The sequence below is a fragment of the Vidua chalybeata genome, chromosome 22 (assembly GCF_026979565.1).
Source record: "Vidua chalybeata isolate OUT-0048 chromosome 22, bVidCha1 merged haplotype, whole genome shotgun sequence".
In the NCBI taxonomy this organism is placed as follows: domain Eukaryota; kingdom Metazoa; phylum Chordata; class Aves; order Passeriformes; family Viduidae; genus Vidua; species Vidua chalybeata.
In genome coordinates, this window is record NC_071551.1 from 7,022,959 (window position 1) to 7,045,648 (window position 22,690).

Below are 22,690 nucleotides of genomic sequence, written 5' to 3' on the forward strand. Positions count from 1 at the left end.
TGCTGAGAAATGTGCTGGAGGAAAAGCAGGAGCAGGGGGAGTTTTTACAGCCACAAACTCACCTGGACCAACATCCAAACAGGGAAAACCCAAAGCCAGGTCCTGGCAAACCCTGGGGAGACTTTGGCCAAGGATGAAGGGATAAAGGAGCCTGACCCGAGCTGGAGACACTCAGGAGCCTGGAAATCCTCCTGGACACACTCAGGAGCCTGGAAATCCTCCTGGACACACTCAGGAGCCTGGAAATCCTCCTGGACACACTCAGGAGCCTGCAAATCCTCCTGGACACGGGCCCAGAGCCCCCAGGGCAGCAGTGATGGGCAAAGATTCACCTCCATCAAAGCAGAGGATGGCAAAGAGAAGGAAATGATCCCAGGGGATGCACGCTGGGATTGTCCAATCTCACAGAAATCCACAGGGAACTTTAATATCAACAGGAAAGGGATCTCCCCCTTTGATCATTGCAGGCATTGCTGTTGCAAGTCAGTTAAAATATGCTGGTGACCCTCCCAGTACATTTGGGATGTCCCCTAGCACGGTTTAGCTCAGAATAAATCGATCTTTTGGGTGTTATCAGATACAAATCCTCCCCAAAACAGAGCAAACCTGAGAGAAAACAGCAACAGCTCCAAGACCCGAAGCCACACACTCCTGAAGGTGTTTTACAGAACTGAACACCAGCCACAGCTAGAAAATTAAACAGCTCTTCAACTCAGCCACATTTACATTTAAATACACAGAACCCACTCAGCCTTTACATGTAAACTTTGTTGGGTACCTCCCGAAAAAAACCCGAAATTACAACCAGAGATATTCAAGTACAAATGGTTGTGGTTGCACCAGAGAAAGAACCAAAGCAGAGGTTTTGTTGCTGTGTTTGACTTGCAGCCTCTGCAGGGAACAAAGGTTAAGAACTCAGAGCCTCAGGTGAAAACATTTGGATTTGCTGCTGACTTTCCAAAGGCTCTGGCCTAAGAGGCTGGAAAAGAACAACCCCGAGACTCTGTCCCTTGTTTGTGTCCTGTCCTGGCTCTGGAGGGGCCCAGAGGGACATCAGGGACACCCCAGCCCCCCTGGCACTGCTCTGGTCACTTCGGCTGTCCTGGAGTTTCTCCTGGGGGGGATTTTCTCCCCTCCTTGCCTGGACAGCCACAGGCAGCTTTTGGGGTGAGCCCAGGCATGGGCAGGGCTGGGAGGAAAGGAGGGATCCCCTGATTTGGGGAGATTTGGGGGTTCCTCTGCAGGGAAGACCTGAGAGCACAGATCACCTGGCATTTCTGCTGGCACCAGGTTTGGAGCCAGCCCTGGCAGGAAGGAACTTTTCTGGCATGAAGTGGAAATCAAACCCCGCTGTGCTCAGACCTGGTTGGGGATTTTTCCTCTCCATCTCCTGCCTGATCTCGCAGGAGGACAATCCCGCGAGCTGCCAGGACAGGGGATGATGCCCTGTGCATCCTGGCAGCCTCCAGAGCTCGCTCTGGCTGCTCCCAGGGGATCCCCACAGGGACCAGCTGAGGGTTCTGGTGCAAAGCAATCCGACTAATCCGGGCACCTTTTTGGTTCTCCCTCTGAACACCGAGTCCCCTTCACCCGAGGGAGCCTGACCCTTTTTGCTCCGGGATTTTCAGGGGGCAGAGCTGGTTTGTTTTTTTGGTTTGGTTTTTTTTTTTGCAGCCTGGGCACGGCTGCTCCTCCAGCCCCACCGAGGCCGGGGCCGCTCTGCTCGGCCCCACGCTGGGATTTGGGGCAGGGATTGAGCCCCGCACCTGCCAGGCCGTGGAGAGCAGAGCTCAGGGCTCCTCCCGGCGGGAGAAGAGCCCGGGGCTTTTCCGTGCCGGGAGCAGCCTCAGACCTGGAACACCTGCGGGGGCCGCCGGGCGCCGCCCGGCTCCTTCTCCTCCGCCTCCCACAGGTTGTCGTAGCTCAGGTCGCTCTGGAAGCTCTGGAGCTCGGCGTAGTCGTGGAAGGACGCGGAGTCCCGGCAGGGGCAGGAGCCGTCTGCCAGGTCATAGGGGCCACCTGCAGGGACACGGCGAGGGGTGCGTACAGGTCGGTATGTTTATATATAAATATAAATATAAATATAAATATAAATATAAATGTAAATAGAAATAGAAATATGTAATTCCTACTATTATGAATATATATGTACATGTAACATATACCATTACATAATATATTATATATATATATAATTACATATACATAAACATATATATATATATATAGGCATTCAAAAATATATGTAATGTAATATAATTTTAATTATTGTGGTAGGATGTGGAGTCCCGGCAGGGGCAGGAGCCGTCTGCCAGGTCATAGGGGCACCTGCAGGGACACGGCGAGGGGTGCGTAGAGTTTGGTGTGTTTATAAATATAAATATAAATATAAATGTAAATGTAAATGTAAATGTAAATAGAAATAGAAATAGAAATAGAAATATGTAATTCCTACTATTATGAATATATATGTACATGTAACATATACCATTATATAATATATTATATATATATATAATTACATATACATATACATAAACATATATATATATATATATATATATATATATATAGGCATTCAAAAAATATATGTAATGTAATATAATTTTAATTATTGTGGTAGGATGTGGAGTCCTGGCAGGGGCAGGAGCCGTCTGCCAGGTCATAGGGGCCACCTGCAGGGACACGGCGAGGGGTGCGTACAGGTCGGTATGGATATAAATATAAATGTAAATGTAAATATAAATGTAAATAGGAATAGAAATAGAAATATGTAATTCCTACTATTATGAATATATATGTACATGTAACATATACCATTATATAATATATTATATATATATATAATTACATATACATATACATAAACACATATATATATATATATATATAGGCATTCAAAAAATATATGTAATGTAATATAATTTTAATTATTGTGGTAGGATGTGGAGTCCCGGCAGGGGCAGGAGCCGTCTGCCAGGTCATAGGGGGCACCTGCAGGGACACGGCGAGGGATGTGTACAGGTCGGTGTGTTTAAATATAAATATAAATATAAATATAAATGTAAATGTAAATAGAAATAGAAATAGAAATATGTAATTCCTACTATTATGAATATATATGTACATGTAACATATACCATTATATAATATATTATATATATATATAATTACATATACATATACATAAACATATATATATATATATATATAGAGGCATTCAAAAAATATATGTAATGTAATATAATTTTAATTATTGTGGTAGGATGTGGAGTCCCGGCAGGGGCAGGAGCCGTCTGCCAGGTCATAGGGGCCATCTGCAGGGACACGGCGAGGGGTGCGTAGAGTTTGGTGTGTTTATAAATATAAATATAAATATAAATGTAAATGTAAATGTAAATAGAAATAGAAATAGAAATATGTAATTCCTACTATTATGAATATATATGTACATGTAACATATACCATTATATAATATATTATATATATATAATTACATATACATATACATATACATATATATATATATATATATATATATATATAGGCATTCAAAAAATATATGTAATGTAATATAATTTTAATTATTGTGGTAGGATGTGGAGTCCTGGCAGGGGCAGGAGCCGTCTGCCAGGTCATAGGGGCCATCTGCAGGGAAATGGGGAGGAATATTTACAATTGTGTATTTATATAGAATATTATTTTAAAATATATAATATTATAATATTAAATATAGACTATATAAATGTATAATTCATACTATTGTAAATATATATATATTTATATATATAACATGTATATATATAACATATATATATATATACATTTTTAAATATATATATATACAAATTTTTAAAGGGGACAGGGGACAGGGGACAAGGGACAAGGGACAGGTGACAGGGGACAGGGGACAAGGGACAGGGGACAGGGGACAGGGGACAGGGGACAAGGGACAAGGGACAGGGGACAGGGGACGGGGGACAGGGGACAAGGGACAAGGGACAGGGACGGGGGACAGGGGACAGGGGACGGGGGACGGGGGACAGGGGGACAGGGGACAGGGGATGGGGGACAGGGGACAGGGGACGGGGGACGGGGGATGGGGGACAGGGGACAGGGGACAAGGGACAGGGGACAGGGGACAGGGGACAGGGGACAAGGGACAGGGGACAGGTGACAAGGGCCAGGGCCGAGCAGGATGGGGGCACAGCCCAGCTGTGCTGGGGCAGCCTGGGGGCCTCACCTGGGGGATGCAGCTCGAGGCCCAGGTGTTCCTGAGGCAGGGACGAGCCCTGGGGACAGAGGGACGGCGTGCTGAGGGTGGCACGGCTGTGCCAGCCTGGGACACTGCCCGGCGGGCATCGGCCCCACCCCTGCTGAGCAGAGGGCCCAGAGCCCTGCAGGGACCACCCCAGGCAAGATGGGACCCCAGCTTTGCTCCCCTGCACCCCCTGAGTGTCTCCTGCATCTCCTGAGTGTCCCCTGCACCCTCTGAGTGTCCCCTGCACCCTCTGAGTGTCCCCTGCATCTCCTGAGTGTCCCCTGCACCCCCTGAGTGTCCCCTGCATCCCCAAGTGTCCCCTGCACCCCCCAAGTGTCCCCTGCAACTCCTGAGTGTCCCCAGCACCCCCTGAGTATCCCCTGCACCCTCTGAGTGTCCCCTGCATCTCCTGAGTGTCCCCTGCATCCCCAAGTGTCCCCTGCATCCCCAAGTGTCCCCAGCAACCCCTGAGTGTCCCCTGCACCCCCCGAGTGTCCCCTGCATCTCCTGAGTGTCCCCTGCACCCTCTGAGTGTCCCTGCACTCCCTGAGTATCCCCTGCACCCCGAGTGTCCCCTGCATCCCCCGAGTGTCCCCTGCACCCTCTGAGTGTCCCCAGCACCCCCTGAGTGTCCCCAGCATCCCCTGAGTGTCCCCTGCACTCCCTGAGTGTCCCCAGCACCCCCTGAGTGTCCCCTGCACTCCCTGAGTGTCCCCTGCACCCTCTGAGTGTCCCCTGCACCCTCTGAGTGTCCCCTGCACCTCTCAGGCGAGTTCCCAGCCTCACCTCCCCCAGGTAGGAGCCCTGGGCCGGTGCCCGCGGCTGGAGCCGGCGCGAGGTGCCCGGGGTGCTGTAGATGGGGACCGTGGGCACCTCCCTGCAGTGCCCTGGCAGGGGCTGGCAGTGCCACTGCTCCAGGGACAGCTGCTGGGGACCTGGCACAGTCCCCTGGGGTGGTCCTGTCTGCTCGTGGCACTGCAGGAACTGCAACAAAAACCAGCCCCAGGTTGGAGCCTGGCTGTGCAGAGCTGGGAAATGCCCACCTGGTGCTGCCCACCTGGTGCTGCCCACCCCAAATCCAGCCCCAGGCTGGAGCCTGGCTGTGCAGAGCTGGGAAATGCCCACCTGGTGCTGCCCACCTGGTGCTGCCCACCCCAAATCCAGCCCCAGGCTGGAGCCTGGCTGTGCAGAGCTGGGAAATGCCCACCTGGTGCTGCCCACCCCAAATCCAGCCCTGCTGGCAGCACCTTCAGGCCAAGCAAGGATTGCTGGTTCTGCCCTCCCCACCAGTTCTGCTCAGGTGGGACTCAGAGGCCAGGGCTCGTCCCCCCCGTGAGCCACAGCCCTGCTGGAGCTGGCCAGAGGTGAAGGCAGGAGGATGGAAGCAGCTCAAGGGCTGCAGAAGGCCAGGCACGAGCCAGGAAGGGCCCTGGAGGGAAGGGGGTCACCCCAGGGTGGGGGTGACTCAGGAAGCCTTTCCCTATCAGATTCTCACAGGCAGAAATGTGGCCTTTACCAGGCACTCCCTTATCACAGCTGGGGTTTTTTGGGGTGGCCAGAGCAGGCTCTGGCTCTGACTCATCTCCAGTTTCGGGAGCCTGGCTCACGTCTCGGTCCCTGCCTTTGTCTGATGGTTCCTGCCTCCTCCCGGGGTGGTTGTGATGTGCTCCCGGTGATCAGACAGGGGAAACCAGTTCCCCTCTGCCCTGCCCCGGCCGGAGGGCACAGGGAACTCTGCTGGGCCCTGCCCCACCCTAAAGTGCAGCTCTGGGGTTTCCATCCCTCCTCAGATGGCAGGGAAGGAAATAGCCCCGGGCGCAGCTCCTGGAGGCAGGAGCCTGGCTGCTGAGTCAGGGCCAGCTGGAAGCAGCAGGAGCTCCTGCAGGAGGCCCCACTGGGAGCACTGGGGGAACTGGGAGTGTAGGGATCAGTGCAAAGGGGGAGCAGATGGGAGCTGCTGAGGGCTGAATTCCCACCCAGCTCTGTCTGTTCAACCCCAAGGCAGGATGGAAACAGCGACAGGGCACTCGCAGCTCATCCCCGGGAGGGGCTGGAGTGGGGAATGGCCCTGCAAATAAAGTCCCAAATGCTGCTCATCCACGTGGAGTGGTGGGGCTGACTCCTGGCTGGGCCAAGGAGGGGAATTCCTTAAGGAACAGTCACCGAGGGGTTGGGAAAGTGGCATCACACTAAAAAACTGATGGGGACATGCTGGAAAACCCTTGGAAGAGGAGGCTGTGTCCCATGAGGCAATAACCTCCTACTCATGGGTTGCCTCAGGAGCTGGTGCCCACATCCCAGGGCTCTGGGAGGCATTGCTCCATCTGCCATGTGCAGCCTCCCTCCCACTGCCCCTTTTCCCATGGCAATGCTTTCACACCTGCTCTGAAGCACCTGCCAGCCCCTGTCCCTGCCAGCAGCACCAGCAGGGAAAGGTGAACCTTGCTTTTCCCAGGCAGGAGGATCCATCCCCATCCTGCATCCAGCCTCATCCTACATCCGTCCTGATCCTACATCCATCCTGATCCCACATCCAGCCCCATCCCCCATCCATCCCTCATCCCCATCCATCTCCATCCCACCTCCATTTCCATCCCACCTCCATCCCCATCCTACATCCATCCTGACCCTAAATCCATCCTGATCCCACCTCCATTTCCATCGACCTCCATCCCCATCCTACATCCATCCTGACCCTAAATCCATCCTGACCCCACCTCCATTTCCATCGACCTCCATCCCCATCCTACATCCATCCTGACCCTAAATCCATCCTGACCCCACCTCCATTTCCATCCCACACCCATCCCCACCCCACATCCCCATCCCAATCCATCCCAATCCATCCCAATCCATCCCCATCCCACACCCATCCTGATCCCGCACCCATCCTGATCCCGTGCCCACCCCTCCCTTACCCTGCCCAGCTCCAGCTGTGCCAGGGGGTGCTGCTGGGAGCCGTGTGCTGAGTAGGGCTCGTGGTACAGCGGGGACTGCGTCTCTCCCTTGGGGTTTTCGGGGATGAGGCTGCAGACGCTCCTCTCCGCGTCCTGGGGCAGCTGCTGCCCGCTGCTCTTGCCCTTGGATTTCCTGGCGCTGTTCCCCCTGCGCAGCTCCTGCGTGGGCAGCCCTGAGCTGGGCCAGCTGGGCTGTGCCAGGCTCTGCAATGAGAGGACAGACCCTGGAGCTGGCTCTCCTCGGGCTGGGAATGCACATGGGCATCACTCCGGGCTCGGGAATTGCCAAGGTCCTGCCCTGGGCCCTGCCCCACAGCTCTGCCACCCCCGGGTGTGTGATTCCTGCCCTGGGGCAGAGCAAAAACCCTGCCTGGCCATCACCTCCACCCCCCTGCAGCTTTTATTTTGGGATTTCCCAGCCTTTGAACCTTCTGTTTGCCCTTTTGTAATCTTTTGTAATCCCCAAAAGCTCTAGTACAGGGCAGAAGACTGGGATGGGACTGGAACTGGGACTGGAACTGGGCTGGGACTGGAAATGGGATGGGACTGGAAAAGGGACTGGGATAGGACTAGGACTGGAATGAGACTGGAACTGGAACTGGAACTGGGATGGGACTGGAACTGGAACTAGGACTGGGATTGGACTGGAACTGGAACTGGAACTGGGATGGGACTGGGACTGGGACTGGGACTGGAACTGGGATGGGACTGGAACTGGAACTAGGACTGGGATGGGACTGGGACTGGAACTGGGATCCCTCAGCAGCCTTTTCCCTGACCAAGCTGAGCCAGGACAAGCCCAGGCTGCAGGCCCGGATTTGCTCCAACCCCACAGCAAACGCTGCCAGCAGCCAAGGCAGTGTCCAGCCCCAGCCCAGGGGCTCCCCACAGGCACCCCAGGCTGCTTTTGGGGTTCACTCACATGGAGAGGCTGGGAGTAGCCAGGGGAGAGGGGCTCCTCGAGCAGCCGGCCCTCGGGGGTCAGCAGGAAGGAGTGGCCGTCGGGCAGGGAGCCGCTGGTCTGGGACAGCTGGGTCAGCGTGGTCACTCTCCCTCCGGACGCCCAGGAGTTCGTGCGGCCGTCAGAGCTGAGGGATCCTCTCCCGCTGCTGGTGAACTGCACGGGGACAAGGACATCCCTGGGACACAGCCCTCGGGCTCTGGGCTGTGTCCCCATGGCCAGCAGCAGCCCGGTGGCTGTGCCTGGGGTGTGGGATGTGCTGGTTTTGGGGTGGGAGAGGAAAATGAGCAGCAGGAAAAGGGTGCCCATCCCAGCTGGCAGATGGGTAACCCGTTCCTGGCAAGAATCACAGAATATCCCAACTTGGAAGGGACCCACAGGGATCATGGGGTCCAAAACCCATCCCTGTCCTTGTCCCAGTGCCTCACTGCCCAGCCCTGTCACAGGCCGTGTCCACCCTCTGCTTTTGAAGGAATTCAATGACATTTTTTTTTTTCCTGTATAATGCCCTGCATTAATAATATAAATAATTTAAAAATAATAAATAATTATTGAAATAATCCCCGGGGATCAGCAGCATGCTGGCAGCTTCGAGCAGAGCCTGCTGTGTCACCGGAGCGTCACACAGGTGGGACAGCCGTGGGTTCCCACCCAAAGCTCCAGCATCCCGTACCTGGCTGGGGTGTGGCGGCTTTGACCCCACAGAGAAGCTCTCGGAGCCCGAGAGGGAGGAGTCAGCGTTTCGGAACTGCGCGGTTTTGAGGCAGTAGAGCCACTCCTGGTAGTCCTGGTAGCTGGGACAGGTCACCCGGATGGAGTTTATCAGTCGGCCTGGAAAAACATCCCCCCCACTGCTGATCCCGGGCCGGACCCCTCGGGAATGCCCCTGCTCCATCCCAACCCGCATTCCACGGGATCGGGAGGCGCTGGTGCGGGGAATGCTCTGCCCTTGGTGCTGCTCTCCTGCCAGGACACAGAGCATCCCAAATTTCCCAGCGGGGCAGTTCAGGGAGCCTGGCTGCCCACCGGGAGGGTGCCCCCGCAGCACCCCCGAGCCCCCCGTGGCTGTGCCAGGTCCTCCCCACCCCCGTGCCGGACACCCACCTTCGATTAAAAAGGAGGTTTTGTCATTCTCCTCAAAAAGCACCTGGATGGCGTTGAGGGGGAGCTCTCCCTGTGGAGAGAGGGGCAGGGCTGGGATCACGGAGCCAGCAGAGCTCCTGTCCGTGCCATGGGGCACAGCTCTGGGGTGCAGCCTCTGCGGGCACCTGGGCAGCCACAGTCTGCTCCTGCAGGGAGAATCCCAGCGGGATTGCTGCCTCCTGCACATCCCAGTGGGATTCCTGCTGCCTCCTGCACATCCCAGTGGGATTCCTGCTGCCTCCTGCACATCCCAGTGAGATTCCTGCTGCTTCCTGCACATCCCAGTGAGATTCCCACATCCTGTACATCCCAGTGATATTCCTGCTGCTTCCTGCACATCCCAGTGAGATTCCTGCTGCTTCCTGCACATTCCAGTGAGATTCCCACATCCTGCACATCCCAGTGAGATTCCTCCTGCCTCCTGCACATCCCAGCAGGATCCCTGCCCCCAGGATGGTGCTCCATCCTCCCCTTCACAGAGACACCCCCTGGATAAAGTCCCACCTCGGGAAGCTCACCAACATCCCACAGATAACTCCAGCCCTGCCAGCTGCTCCCCCTTGCTGGTTTCCACCTCGCCCAGGGCCTTTTCCCACTGGAGGATTGGGGTGAGCCCCATCCCAGCCCCTTCCCTGCCCCACGCCCTTGGCAGGGGCAGCTCCTGTGGTCGCTGTGAAGCTGCAGAACAGAACAGAACTGCGGGCAAGGGAAGTGCAGCAGCCCCGGAGGAGGCTCCCGTGCCCTGACACGCCTGTGGAAGAGCAGGTTCCTGTCACAGGCTGCTGAATCAGCGCCGGGAGCGCGGCTCCGGCACCGTGGGAAGGGAGCATCGCCTGGGAAGGGAACATCGCACGGGGCAGGTTTAGGGTTTCAAAAGAGATGAGCTCATGGGAGAGCCCAGCCCAGGCCCCCTTGCGTGGTGCCCCATTCCCAGGAGCTGCACACAGCACATTCCCGAAACCAGGCTGTGCCTGGGGCGTGTCCCAGCTGCTGGAAAACGCCGTCCAGAGCTGCTCTGGGGTGGGGAGAGCTCTGCCTGCCCATGGCCCTCCTCCCGGGAGATGCTCTTCCCAGCGATAACAATAAAAGCGTTCTGCAGGATGTGGAGCCGCGCGGAGCAGGGCCCCGGGGGGTTCACGGTGCATTTCACAGCCCTGCAGCTCCGCAGGGTTGTTTGTCCCTGGCTCGGTGACTCAGGGATGCAGCAGAGCAGCAGCTCCGGGGTCACAGACAGGTCACCGCTCCTTTTGGCACATTTGTTCCAGCACAGGAGGAGCAGAGAGCTCTGAGTGAGCCATCAAACGATGCTCGAGATCACAGAATCACAGGAAGGGAAGGGCAGAGAGGCCCTCGAGCACCACGGAGCCCAGCCATTAACCAGCAGAGCCGTGCTCCCACGCAGCTGTGTCCCCAAGTGCCACCGGGGATGTCACTGGTTGATTTTAGGGCCATTCTGACTGCTCAGTGCCGCTGCCTGCCTGTGCTGAGGCTCCAGCACTGCTCCCACAGGCAGACACAGCAGAGGAGCTGCTCTGGCATCCCTCGGGATGCCTCCCTGTCCCTGCTGTCCCTTCTGCTCCCGCAGAGGGAGAACGCTGCCAGCGCTGCACCAGCAGCAGCCTCCCCTCCCCTCCCCTCCCCTCCCCTCCCCTCCCCTCCCCTCCCCTCCCCTCCCCTCCCCTCCCCTCCCCTCCCCTCCCCTCCCCTCCCCTCCCCTCCCCTCCCCTCCCCTCCCCTCCTGTGCCCTTCCCCACAGCATCAGCTGCGCTGCCAGGCTGCTCCCAGCTCCAAAGTGGTCCCGTGGCACAGAGCCTGGGGGGCAAAGCCCCCTGAGGGGCACTCTGGGGCCGTGCCAGCTCCTGTCTGCAGCAGGAGGGCCAGGCTCCCTGCCAGCACAGCCTCCCTCCTCCTCCTCCTCCTCCTCCTCCTCCTCCCAGAGACTCCTTGGCAGGCAGCTCCTTCCCCCTGGGCTGCTGGAGGAGTGCAAGGTGTTTCTCATGGGAAGGGATCTTGCACCATCCCTGAGCCTGCTCCCTGCCAGCTGGCACGGGAGGGACACCAGGAGCACGGAGAATGCAGGTGGAGAGCAGCAGGATGCTCCGAGAGGAGCTCACCTTGAAACAGAGGCCACTGGGCTCCTCGGACACGATCACCAGCGTGGAGGGGTAGAGCACCAGGAGCCGGTCGTGCTGCTCCTTGGGAAGCAGACAGGGAGAGGGTTGGATCCCTGGGAACAGCCAGGGCTCAGAGCTGGGGAGCCCTGGGCTTTGTCCTGCTGACAGCAGCCTGGGGCCAGGGCTCTGGGAACAGCTGAGCTGAGCTGAGCTGTTCCCTGTGCTGGGAGATGGATTTGAGAAGGGCCAGGATGCTTCCCTCTGCTCAGAGATGGAGCCTGCACCAGTGACTCCATCCATCCATCCATCCCTCCATGGATCCATCCATCCATCATCCATCCATCATCCATCCATCCATCCATCATCCATCCATCCATCCATCCATCCATCATCCATCCATCCATCATCCATCCATCATCCATCCATCCATCATCCATCCATCCATCCATCCATCCATCCATCATCCATCCATCCATCCATCCATCCATCCATCCATCCATCATCCATCCATCCATCCATCCATCCATCCATCCATCCATCCATCCATCCATCATCCATCCATCCATCATCCATCCATCATCCATCCCTCCCTCCATCCCTCCCCAGAGCCGTGTCCTACCTGGAAGGGCAGGTGCTGGAGCTTCACCTTGGACACGCAGAGGATTTCTCCCAGGGATTCCCGCTGGGTCCCTCTCCAGTCCTGCACGGGCAGGTTCTGCACGGACCAGCGCAGCTCCTCCTTGCCCCCGGCGCTCTGCGTCCAGCCGCTCTAGGGACAGCACACACTGACCACCCGGCCTTCAGCCACCGCCCGCCCCACCTGGGGACACGTTTTTGGTGTGGCAGGAGCAGGAAAGAATAGATAAATCTGGGCAGGAGGCAGTGTTCCAGCTGGGAAAGGATTGTCATTCTCTACACCGAGCATCACCTGGAAATGCCTTTCCAAGGGGGATATTTCTGTTTGACAAGTGGGGAGGGAATTAAAACACCCTCAGAGACTGGGAGAGACAATTTATCTGTTTTCTAGGCTTCAGCCTCCTCCTCCTGATGTTTTGCAAGCTCTGGGTGGTTGCACAAGCACCCAAAAGCGTGAGAGCTTCTCTGAGGCAGCCCCAAGCTCTGACCCCACGGAGGTTGTGCTGCTGGTGGCACCCGTGGGTGGCAGCTCTTCCTTCCAGCACACCCCCCTGCCAATGGCTCTCAGACCCCTCTGGCAGGCTCTTTTTGCACCTTTTTTCCCCATCAAAGCCCCCCAGAGGGAATCCACCCATGTCCCAGCTTGAGCCAGCAGTGGGACACGGATGTGGGACACCCACCTGGGACAACAGGGGCAGGGCCAGGCTCCCTCCACAGAGCTGGATCTGCTTCTCCAGGTGGTACAGCCACTGCTTCAGCTCGGCCTCGGACGGGCAGAACACCACCAGGGGGTTCAGCAGGGGCCCTGGGGGTGGGAGAGCCGGGGTGAGCGGAGCAGAGCCGGGCAGGGATGGCAGCATCCATCGGGAGCCAGCTGGCAGAGCTGCCACCCTGCACAGCCCTCCTCGGGGTGTGGGGACACCAGAGATCTGCTGCCACCTCCCTCGAGTCCTCATGGCAGAGCTGCCACCCTGCACAGCCCTCCTCGGGGCGTGGGGACACCAGAGATCTGCTGCCACCTCCCTCGAGTCCTCATGGCAGAGCTGCCACCCTGCACAGCCCTCCTCGGGGTGTGGGGACACCCCTGCCCTGCTGCCACCCCCCTCCAGCCCTCCCTGCCACCCTTTTGTCACATCAGCCTTCCCAGACTGCTCCAGCCCCTTCTCAGACACACCAAGCCCTGCGCACCAGACACTTTTTAACCCCGAACCAGGCCAAGAACAAATCCCAAAGTCATTCCAAAAGCCAAGCCTGACCTCCAGAGGTGGATTTCAGCTTTCAACCCCCCCCAGCAGTTTGTGGGAAGCCTCTCTGTGGGCAGGGACTGTCCCAAGGTGCTGCTCCCTCAGCAGAAAGCCCCGTGTTATCTCCCAGTTGCAGCTTGGCTCTCCAGACGGAGAACACCAGTAGCTTTCTGGCACTGTTTGTTTATTTATTGCCTCACCGAATCTAACCCATGCCAGCCAAGCTGAGGATGACTCCAGACATCCCCTCGGAGGGAGGGACAGCCCTGCAGCTTGTTGATTTTAGAGTTTCCAGCTCTCACTCGTCTCAGGGCATGAGCACAGCCTCCCACACCCTCTGCTACCTGCTCCCAGCACAGCCTGCTGAGGGCAATAACCATTCCTGGCAGGATGCAGAGTGGATGTTGTGATTAATAATTTACCACTCGGCCCATATCAAACCCTGCTTGCTGCAGGCTCAGAAGGATCTGCCTCCGTGGGACTTGAAGGTACCCAGATAAGCCCACACAGGACTTTGCCCTTCTGTGCTATCTTTAGTGCCCTAATTCCTGCATTATTTATAAACAACGTTTTACTGAGCCTTTGAAGTGCGTCTGTCTTGCAGGAAATGCAGGGTAAACAAAGCTGAGGTGGGGAGCCGGGGCAGAGACTCCGGAGTGACTCCAAACCCATGACAGCAATTTGGTGTCACGCATTTTCTGGGCATCCACGTGTCTGTGGCTCTGGAGCTCTCCTGTTTCCTCTTCCCTTGGTTTCCCGGTGTGATGCTGCTCTCGGGGCATTCCCTGGGCATCCACACCAATTATAAATGCAAATCGAAGCCAGCAGGAACTGTGCTGCCAGGGCACGACCCTCACCCCCGGGCACACCCCGAGGGCATCACCCATTGCCACATGCAAACAGGGCCCAGAAGGAAGAGAAAATGAGGAAAGGAACTCCTGGCACACGCCCGGGACTGCGGCAGCAGCTCTGGGGGTGCTCCCCGGGGCTGGGACGGGGAGCAGACCCATCCCAGTCCCCCTCCCTGGGCTCCCTGAGCCCAGCAGCCCCACAGACCCACCTGAGATGTGGAAAGCGTGGTCCTGCTGCCCGGGGCTCTGCCCAGCTCCCAGCTCACGCACCTCCAGCTCCTTCAGAGGCAGCAGCCCCTGGGGAAGGAGAGCAGGAGTTACTTTTGGGCTCCATCCTGCAGCAATCCTCTGCCACGCTGAGGAGGATCTTTATATTCCACAGGGTTTTTTCTCTTTCCATTTTAAGAGAAACCTCAGCAAAACAATGGGGATTTAACAGGAGAAAGGCAGAAAATGGGACTGGCCCTAAAGGAAAATTGAGCTGCCCAGTTCCCAGACTCTGCATGCTCAGATTCCCACTCTGCCAAAGCCCAGGAACAGGTGACAACTTTGTCCTCCCTCTTCTGGGCTCCCTAAACAACCTCCATAAAAGATGCTAATGGCTCTAATGCCTTTGGGTACATTAATTCCTTGTTAATTCCTCCACAATTAATAAACTCAGGAGCTGTTTCTAAAGGAGTCAGGAGAGTTTGAGATCTTGTTTGTCTCCTGACATGGGAATTTTCAGTTGAAGGCTGCCTTGGGGGTGACTGGAGAGGTTTTCCTGATGTTTTACACCAACCTCAAGTCACTTAAAGGCTAATTAATCATTTCTAAGAGGAACTAATTTTACAATCACCTCCCAAACATGCTCAGTTTTAGTTCCTCAGTTGTGTGGAGGAAGAGAACATTCAGGGCTTGTTGTTTCACAGCTGTGGCTGTTTGGCTGTGGTGCAGAACAGTTCATTCATTATTTGCAACTCCCCAGCACCACCAGGTTAAAAGATTCATGAGTGGTTTGCCAGCAGAGCTCCCCGAGGCTCAGCTTTCTCTTCCCCCCTTCTCCCACAGAATAATTAATGTTGGAAAAGCCCATCCTGCAGATGGAGAACTCCCCCTAGTCCCCCATGGGCACCAAGGCCGGGGGGATTTGGGGTTTCCCAAGGCTCAGCTCCCTGTGCCTGCTGCTCAGCACAAAGGTGGCTCCAGGTCACCTCCCACCTGCTCCTGCCTGTCCCTGGGCTCCTTCACCCCTGGCCCAGGTGACCCTGAGCTGCTCTGGGGTCAGGCTTTGGGACAAAACACCCTTTTGGAGTTTGGCATCCCCGGGAAGGGACTTGGGGGACATCTGCCGGAGTTTGCCTGCCCGGTGCCCCCAGCGTGGCCACAGTGCCCAAAGCCCAGCTGGCCCAGGTGAGGCCCTACCTGGTAGGTGAGGCCGTTGGGACCCGTGGACTGGAAGTACAGGTAGGACTGGAACAGCTCCAGGAAGCAGCTGTTGACCTCCTGCAGAAGGGAGAGTTTGGGTTATCTCAGGACACATTTGGGGTCATCTCAGGACACCTCCCAGCCTCCCTCTGCATCCCAGGCATGGAAAAGCTTTTCCAGGGGCCACATCTGTGCTGATGGAAGTGTCCCAGGTGCCCACAGGGATGGGAGCAGGTGGGCACCACGTGGCAGTGCCCAGAGCAGCCCAGGGAATTCTCCAGGATCCCATTTCCCAGAATTACTCCTCCCTTCCCCATTACTCCACGTCCCTGGGCACAGGAACCCCCACAAAGATGTGCCTCAGGTTTACCTGGCAGTGCTGGAACTTAAACTTGACCTTGGAGTAATAAATAATTTTGCCCAAATTCCTGACAACCGTTTTCCTTCGGCCCTTCTTGAACAGGCTGGGGAACCTCTGGTCCAAGTTTTCCTTCTGGTTTTCCTGCTTCTGAATAATCTGTACCGAGGGAAAAGCAGATCAGAGCTGGAGGAGGAGACATTCCCAGAACATCTTCCCAGCAGGGATTCCTGGGAAAGGCGCCCTGGGCAGGTGCCCAGGATGGGCTGTTTGTTGTTGGGTCTCCTTGCCAACGTGGGGCCGGGGCTCGGTTGCTGCTGGGAGCCTGTGAGGAGATCCTGACCTAAAGCTGGGGTTTCTGGGCTGGAAAAGGGGGGGCAGAGGCACATTTCACTTTCAGGGTGTCCCAGCTCCACAGAAAAACCATCCCAGTGCATCCTGAGTGTGCCTTCCATGGAGGGAAGTGGAAAGGTTTCCTCTGTTCTGGTTCCACCTGGATCCCTCAGCTCTCCCAGCTCGGGTCCCACTCAGATCCCTCGCTTTCTCTGGGTTCTGGCTGCCAGACAGTTTTGGGGCAGAGCCACAAAAGCAGCTGCAAGGCAGATTTTTGTCCCTTCAAAAAGCCTGGAAAAGCTACAGGAAGCACCACAGGAGAGCCAGGGCTGAGGAGAGGAGGCAGCACTCGGGGCTGGGGGCTTCCCTGATTTCCTGCTTCTATGGGAATTCTTCCCTCTGTGCAGGAGCACAACCCCACACCCCTCACTTCTCCCCGCCTGGGGGGATAAAGCTCTTCCTGCTGTTTTTCTGGGAAGAACCCTTGGGTTCCTGGGGGCTGGCTGGTGTCCTTGGGGAGGAGGGAAGGGCACTGAGCACTGATCCCCTCAGCTCCACACCCACCTGCACCTGAGCTTGGCTGGGCACATGCAGGCTCTGGGAATTCATTCCAAGCCAAAACCGGCTGGGCCAGGGGAGGTTTGCAGTGGTTCCCTGGGGTTCAGCAGGGCTGGTGACACTCCCAGCACGTCCCCATTCCTGCTGTGCCCGTTCCTGACCCCATTCCCGATCCCGCTCCCGCTGGGCCGTGCCAGGACAGCTGCGCGTGCCCGTGATGGATGAGGATGAGGAGCCACTCCACGGACACCCAGCTCTGTCCTGCGGGGCCCCTCTGTGACTCACCCCTCTGGCATGGGGTCAGCCTGCTCCAGACAGCCCGGGGAACCGGGAATGGGGCTGGGAATGGGGCTGGGAATGGGAATGGAGCTGGGGAATGGAGCTGGGGAATGGGAATGGAGCTGGGAATGGGAATGGAGCTGGGGAATGGGAATGGAGCTGGGAACAGGAATGGGGCTGGGAATGGGGCTGGGGAATGGGAATGGAGCTGGGGAATGGAGCTGGGGAATGGGAATGGAGCTGGGGAATGGAACTGGGGAATGGGAATGGAGCTGGGGAATGGGAATGGAGCTGGGAATGGGAATGGAGCTGGGAATGGAGCTGGGGAATGGGAATGGAGCTGGGGAACCAGGAATGGAGCCAGGGAACTGGGAATGGAGCTGGGAATGGAGCCAAAAGTGGTCAGGATCCTTTCACCTGCAGAGCACAGGGCTCCTTCCAGGGCCTTGCTGAATTTGGAGTGTTGTTTTTAGGACATGAGTTAACCCTTTCCTGCTGAAATCCTCCCTCCAATTTCCCAGCTGTGGAACAGAATTTAGGGAACACACTGCGTGCCCAGTAAATGTCTCACTGGGGCAGCTCAGCGTAGGAAAAATGGTATTTGTGTCACAAATGCAGAGCAAAGAGCATCTGGTCACGGGTACAGCAATAACAAAACACAGGATAAGGGCACCAGCAACACCTGGGAGTAGGGAGAGGGTGAAGTGATAAAATCATGGGCTCGGAGATAAGGAACAGCACCAGCCACCAGCTGCCGGGGCACTGCTGCTGCAGCCAAATTTCCCAGGAATGAACAAGGCACTGAGAAGAGAAAGAAGCCTGGGAGCTGGGAATGCAGCAGCAGCGTTGGGAAAGAGCTTCCAGAGGGATCCTCCCGCGGGCAGGAGGGAGAGGGAGAGCTTCCACAGCCACTCGTGTGGCAAGGAACAAATGGAATACTTCCCTCACCCAAGCAAGCCTGGCAGGGGTGGCAGTGAGCCCGAGGAGATGGATGTAATGGCTGAGCACAGGAGCAGCTCCAAGGCCGTGGAAAAACGGGATCACACCCCTGCAATCTGCTGCCCTTCCAGCTCCCACACCATGGGGATGCCTCAGCCAAAGCTAAAGGGGTCTGGCGTTTTCCTCCCCTCCAGAATCCTCCCCAGGCTGGGCTCTGCGCCCTCCTCCAGCCCCATCCCGGCCATTCCCGTTATCCCAGCGCTCCCGCTGGCTCCCAGGCACCGCCGATCCTTGCAAACCCGGTTCCTCCCGAGGTGCAAGTGCCCTGACATGTTCTCATCCTACAGGTAGAACGAGTTACTCATTAACTGCTCGGCCCCTGCAGCCCCCGAGCCCCGCGGTGAATCAGCAGCAGGAAGAGCTCAGCTCGCACTGGGAGCCCCGGGGCTCCGGGAGCTGCTGTTTCATGGGAAAAACACCAAATGAGCGGCTCCTGGGGCACATCCTCCCCCCGGCTGTCACTGGGGGCTGTGGGAATCAGGGCAGGGGCTGCTGGGGGTGCCAGAGGGTGCAGGGATGTCACCTGCCCCGTCCCAGGTGGCCTGTTGTGGTCAGGAGTGGGCGATGCCATCTCCTCTGAGGTTGCCCTGTGCTGGCAGCTCGGCTCTGAGCCGGCCCTGCAGCTGCTGCTGCTGCCAAAAACGCAGCAGGGAGAGAGGGGCAAAGCCCAGGCTTCCTCCAGGCCACACAGGGAGCTTGTGGCTGAGCCCGGAGTTTGCATCCCCTCTGCCCCAGGCGAGGGTAAGGGCTGAAAACCTGCTCCACCCTCCTTCCTTCCATCCCTGGAGAGATCCTGCACTCCCTGCAGTTCCCAGATGAGCATCTCCCAGTGACCTCTGCCAGGATTCCTCCCCCAGGACCCCCTGACTCTGACAGCTCATCCTGCTTCCCCAGGGAAGAATCCAGGATCCATCTGGGGCCTGTTTTTTGCTGCCTGATCCTTTTGGATCCAGCTGATTCCCACGGGGAGCCTTCCCTGCAATTCCCTCTGCCTAGCACTGAGGCCGTGCCTCAGTTTCCCCTTCCCCACGTGCACACAGCTGGGATTGATGAATGCCCAGCACAGCCCAAATGCTCCCAAAATTCCACCCACACCCCCGGCCCACCCAGCGGGACCCACCAAAGCCTCGGGGGCTGCTGGCTCCCCTCTGCTTTCCCCAGCAGCGCTGGAACGGGGCCATGTGGCCACAAGGCTGGGCCGTGCCCGGGGCAGCCCTGCCCTTCCTGATTCCCTTCCCAGGCTCCTGGCTAATCCGCTCCTGCTCCGTCTCACTGTGGCGTGGGAATGAATCATCCCACCTGCCAAAGCTCGCTCAGGTTTTCCCTTCCCTCGCAGGCGACCCAGAAACAAAAGAACCCAGAGGAAAGGTGTGGGGGAGATGTCCCCATGTCCCCGTGTCCCTGCTGGGCTCCCAGCAGCACCCCTGGCTGAGCCAGGTCCCCTCCACACCTGCACGGGGACCCAGCTGCTGGGAGGGGCTCATCCCTTCCTGGCATCTCCTCGGGACAGGGCTGCTGCTGCCCCCAGACCCAAACCCAAATGCTGTGCTCGGGGTGGGTGGGAATAAACCTCTGGAGCAGTGGGGAGGGGGTTGGAGGGTTGGACTTGCCTTGGCTGGAATATACTGCAGGATTTTGTCCGTGGTCGTGTCTCTCTCCTGGCCTCCGTCTATCCCAAAGAAGCTGGGCAGCTTTTTCTTGCCATTTTGTCTACAGAGGGAAGGGAAAAAAAAAAAACAAACAAAACACACATGGAAACACAGATCCAGGCTGAGGCACGGTGAATCCTGCCCAGAAATAAGGAAGCCACGACACCAAGCAAGCAATTTGTCACAAGCTTTCGAGTCATCCCAGCCCAGCCAGGGCTGACAAAGCCTTGGAGAACTGGAATGGGGTTCTGCTGCATTTGTTGGGGTTCTTCTGCCTTTTTTACAGCTCTTTGCTCAGCCAAATGATCATCTTTGCTCATCTGTGCCCCCAAATGAGCACAGGGCCCGGATGTTCCATGGCAGAACACAAAAACCAAACCCAGCTCCTGCAGAGCCCCTGGAGTGGGGATGGATCCGCACAGATCCGCAGGCAGATATTCACAGGGAGGGCTCATTTCTGCCTTGGTGGCTTCCCCCTCCCTTCCCTCCCACTCCCAGTTTCTCCCTGGGTGCACACCAGTGCCAGGCAGCCACTGGTGCTGCTGGGAAGTGCTGGGACTTCCTCAGATTGCAGCAGAAAACCAGGAGAATCCCCACGAGCGTGGGAAGCTGGGAGTCAGTGGGACAGCAGGAGCTCTGGGGCTTGGCTGCTCCACCACAGCACCCTGATGTGAGATCCCCAGAGCCCAAATACCCCAAGGGATCCCCTCTCTTTTACCCCAAACACCCTGGGGAATCCCCTCTCTTTTACCCCCAAACTCCTGAGGGATCCCCTCTCTTTTACCCCAAACACCCCGAGTGTTCCCCTCTCTTTTACCCCCAAACTCTTGAGGGATCCCCTCTCTTTTACCCCAAACACCCCAAGGGATCCCCTCTCTTTTATCCCACAGGAACTCCTCAGGCTCCTACAGGTTTGCCCCTGATTTCTGGCAGCACAGGACACCAAGGGGACAGCTCAGGGTCTCCTTTCAAGCAGAAACCCCTCAGCCTGGCAGAGTTTTGGGGGGTTTTGGCACAGCCCTGACACTGAACCCAACACAGACAGGTTCATGAGGAATCACCTGGTTCCCTCCAGAGCTCTTTTCCAGCTCTGGCCGTGCTGATGGGAGCAGTGGGAAAGCTGGGAAGCTGCAGTGCATTCCCTTGCTGTCCCTATTTTGGGACAGCCACCCACGGCCATGGTACCTGAGCTCTGCCCTGGCCAGCCCAGCACCCAAATCCCCAAAGGATTTCATGGAGATTTTCTGCTGCTCCTCCTTTGGGTTTACAAACACAAATCCTGCGGGGTGCTGGGATTTGGGGCTTTTTCCCTAAAGCCTGAGGAGCGGGAATGTTGTTTTCTCACAACAGTACCACAACTGTGAATAAGAACACTCACAAGGGAAAACAGGGAATATCAGGTGTTCTGCACCCTGTCCCGCTGGAGGAAGCTTAATTACCCAAACAAAAATTAACTCAGCAGCACTTCTCCCTAAGGCTGGTGTTCCCTGCCGGCTGAGAATTCCATCCCAGGCACTCAGGGCGAGCTGGTCCCGGGGTCTGGCAGTGCCCAGCACCCCCAAAACCTCCGGGAAATAAATAGGAAATCCCCGCCGGGAGAGTTCCCGCAGGAGATCCAGCCCCGCTCCCGCATCCCAGAGCCGGAGGGGGTTACTCACTCCTTCTTCAGCGAGGGTTTCCTTCGGAAGGAGTTCCTGAAGCCGCCGGGAGCCTGCGGGACGCAGGCGATGTTCCCCATGCCGGGATCGCTGTGGGATCGCTGCGGGATCGCTCCCGGCCGCTCCTCTCCGCCCGCCGGGACTCGAGTGGGTGTGGGCAGAGCCCAAAGCCGATCCTGCCCCTCGCTCCCGCCCCGCGGGCTGGGAGGGGCGGGCCAGGTACCTGTTCCTGGGAATTCACCCCGAGCCGCCGGCATTCCCGAGCCACCGGCGGCCGGGAGCTGCGGCCGCCCAGAAACCCATCCCGCAGCGTTCTCCCAAAAGGAATTCTGCCCAGAAACCCATCCCGCAGCGTTCTCCCTAAAGGAATTCTGCCCAGAAACCCATCCCGCAGCGTTCTCCCAAAAGGAATTCTGCCCAGAAACCCATCCCGCAGCGTTCTCCCAAAAGGAATTCTGCCCAGAAACCCACCCCGCAGCGTTCTCCCAAAAGGAATTCTGCCCAGAAACCCATCCCGCAGCGTTCTCCCAACTGGAATTCTGCCCAGAAACCCATCCCACAGCGTTCTCCCTAAAGGAATTCTGCCCAGAAACCCATCCTGGAGTGTTTTCCAAAATGGAATTCGACCACCGTACTGGTGGAGATAAGGATGCAGCAAGATAAAGTTGGTGGTTGTTGTTTAAGCATTAACAAAAATCCCCGGGGTTGAAGGGTTCCAAAGGGTTCCCCCTTCCCAGCGGGGTTAAAACTATAATATAAAATTATATTATATTAAAAATATAAAAATAAATGGGGAAAAAATATCAAACAGGACACTAATCAAAATCTAGGAATGGTGGGAAATGGATCAAGGGAGCAAAGAGCAAAAGCAGATGTGCATGAGCAGCAAAAAAAGAATATTTGTAGAATAAATGCTTTAAAAGAAAGCAAACGGAAGATTTCTGACTGTGCTGTGAGTGCCTCACTGCATGGAAATATAAACAATAAAAATGAGAAGTTAATGACAAAAGGTAAATGCAGACTCAATATTTCTGTGCTGAAAAAAAAAAACAAAAACGGAATTACACCCATAGGGAACGAGAAACCCTTTTTATTTTCAGGTGGCTGCTTAGAAGTAAACACAAAATGAATGCTCTGGATCAAAGAATTCACGTCAGAAAGTTTGAAAGAGCTGAACACAAAGGGCTTGAGTCACTGTTGCAATTCAGTCTAGCAGGACCATGGAATTTGCAAAGAAATTGCATAATTTAACAGGGATATCAGTGTTTCCATGGGTAAAAAA

General features: G+C 56.3%; 1 protein-coding gene across 2 annotated transcripts; it reads right to left on the reverse strand.

The window, feature by feature from the left end:
• Positions 1-402: 402 nt before the first annotated feature.
• PLEKHN1 (pleckstrin homology domain containing N1) lies at positions 403-21,528 on the reverse strand. Of its 2 annotated transcripts, XM_053962811.1 has the most exons (15): positions 21,409-21,528; positions 19,712-19,811; positions 15,945-16,091; positions 15,572-15,652; positions 14,377-14,464; positions 12,753-12,877; positions 12,056-12,205; positions 11,437-11,517; positions 9,284-9,353; positions 8,853-9,010; positions 8,141-8,335; positions 7,180-7,422; positions 5,048-5,245; positions 4,244-4,292; positions 403-2,019 (listed from the first exon to the last, which is right to left on the reverse strand). In XM_053962811.1, exons 1-15 carry the CDS (start codon positions 21,486-21,488, stop codon positions 1,847-1,849), a joined length of 1,938 nt encoding a protein of 645 aa, XP_053818786.1. In that variant the 5' UTR covers positions 21,489-21,528; the 3' UTR covers positions 403-1,846. The 2 variants fall into 2 exon arrangements, with proteins under 2 accessions (XP_053818786.1, XP_053818787.1); XM_053962812.1 differs by lacking the exon at positions 5,048-5,245.
• Between the last annotated feature and the right edge of the window lie 1,162 nt (positions 21,529-22,690).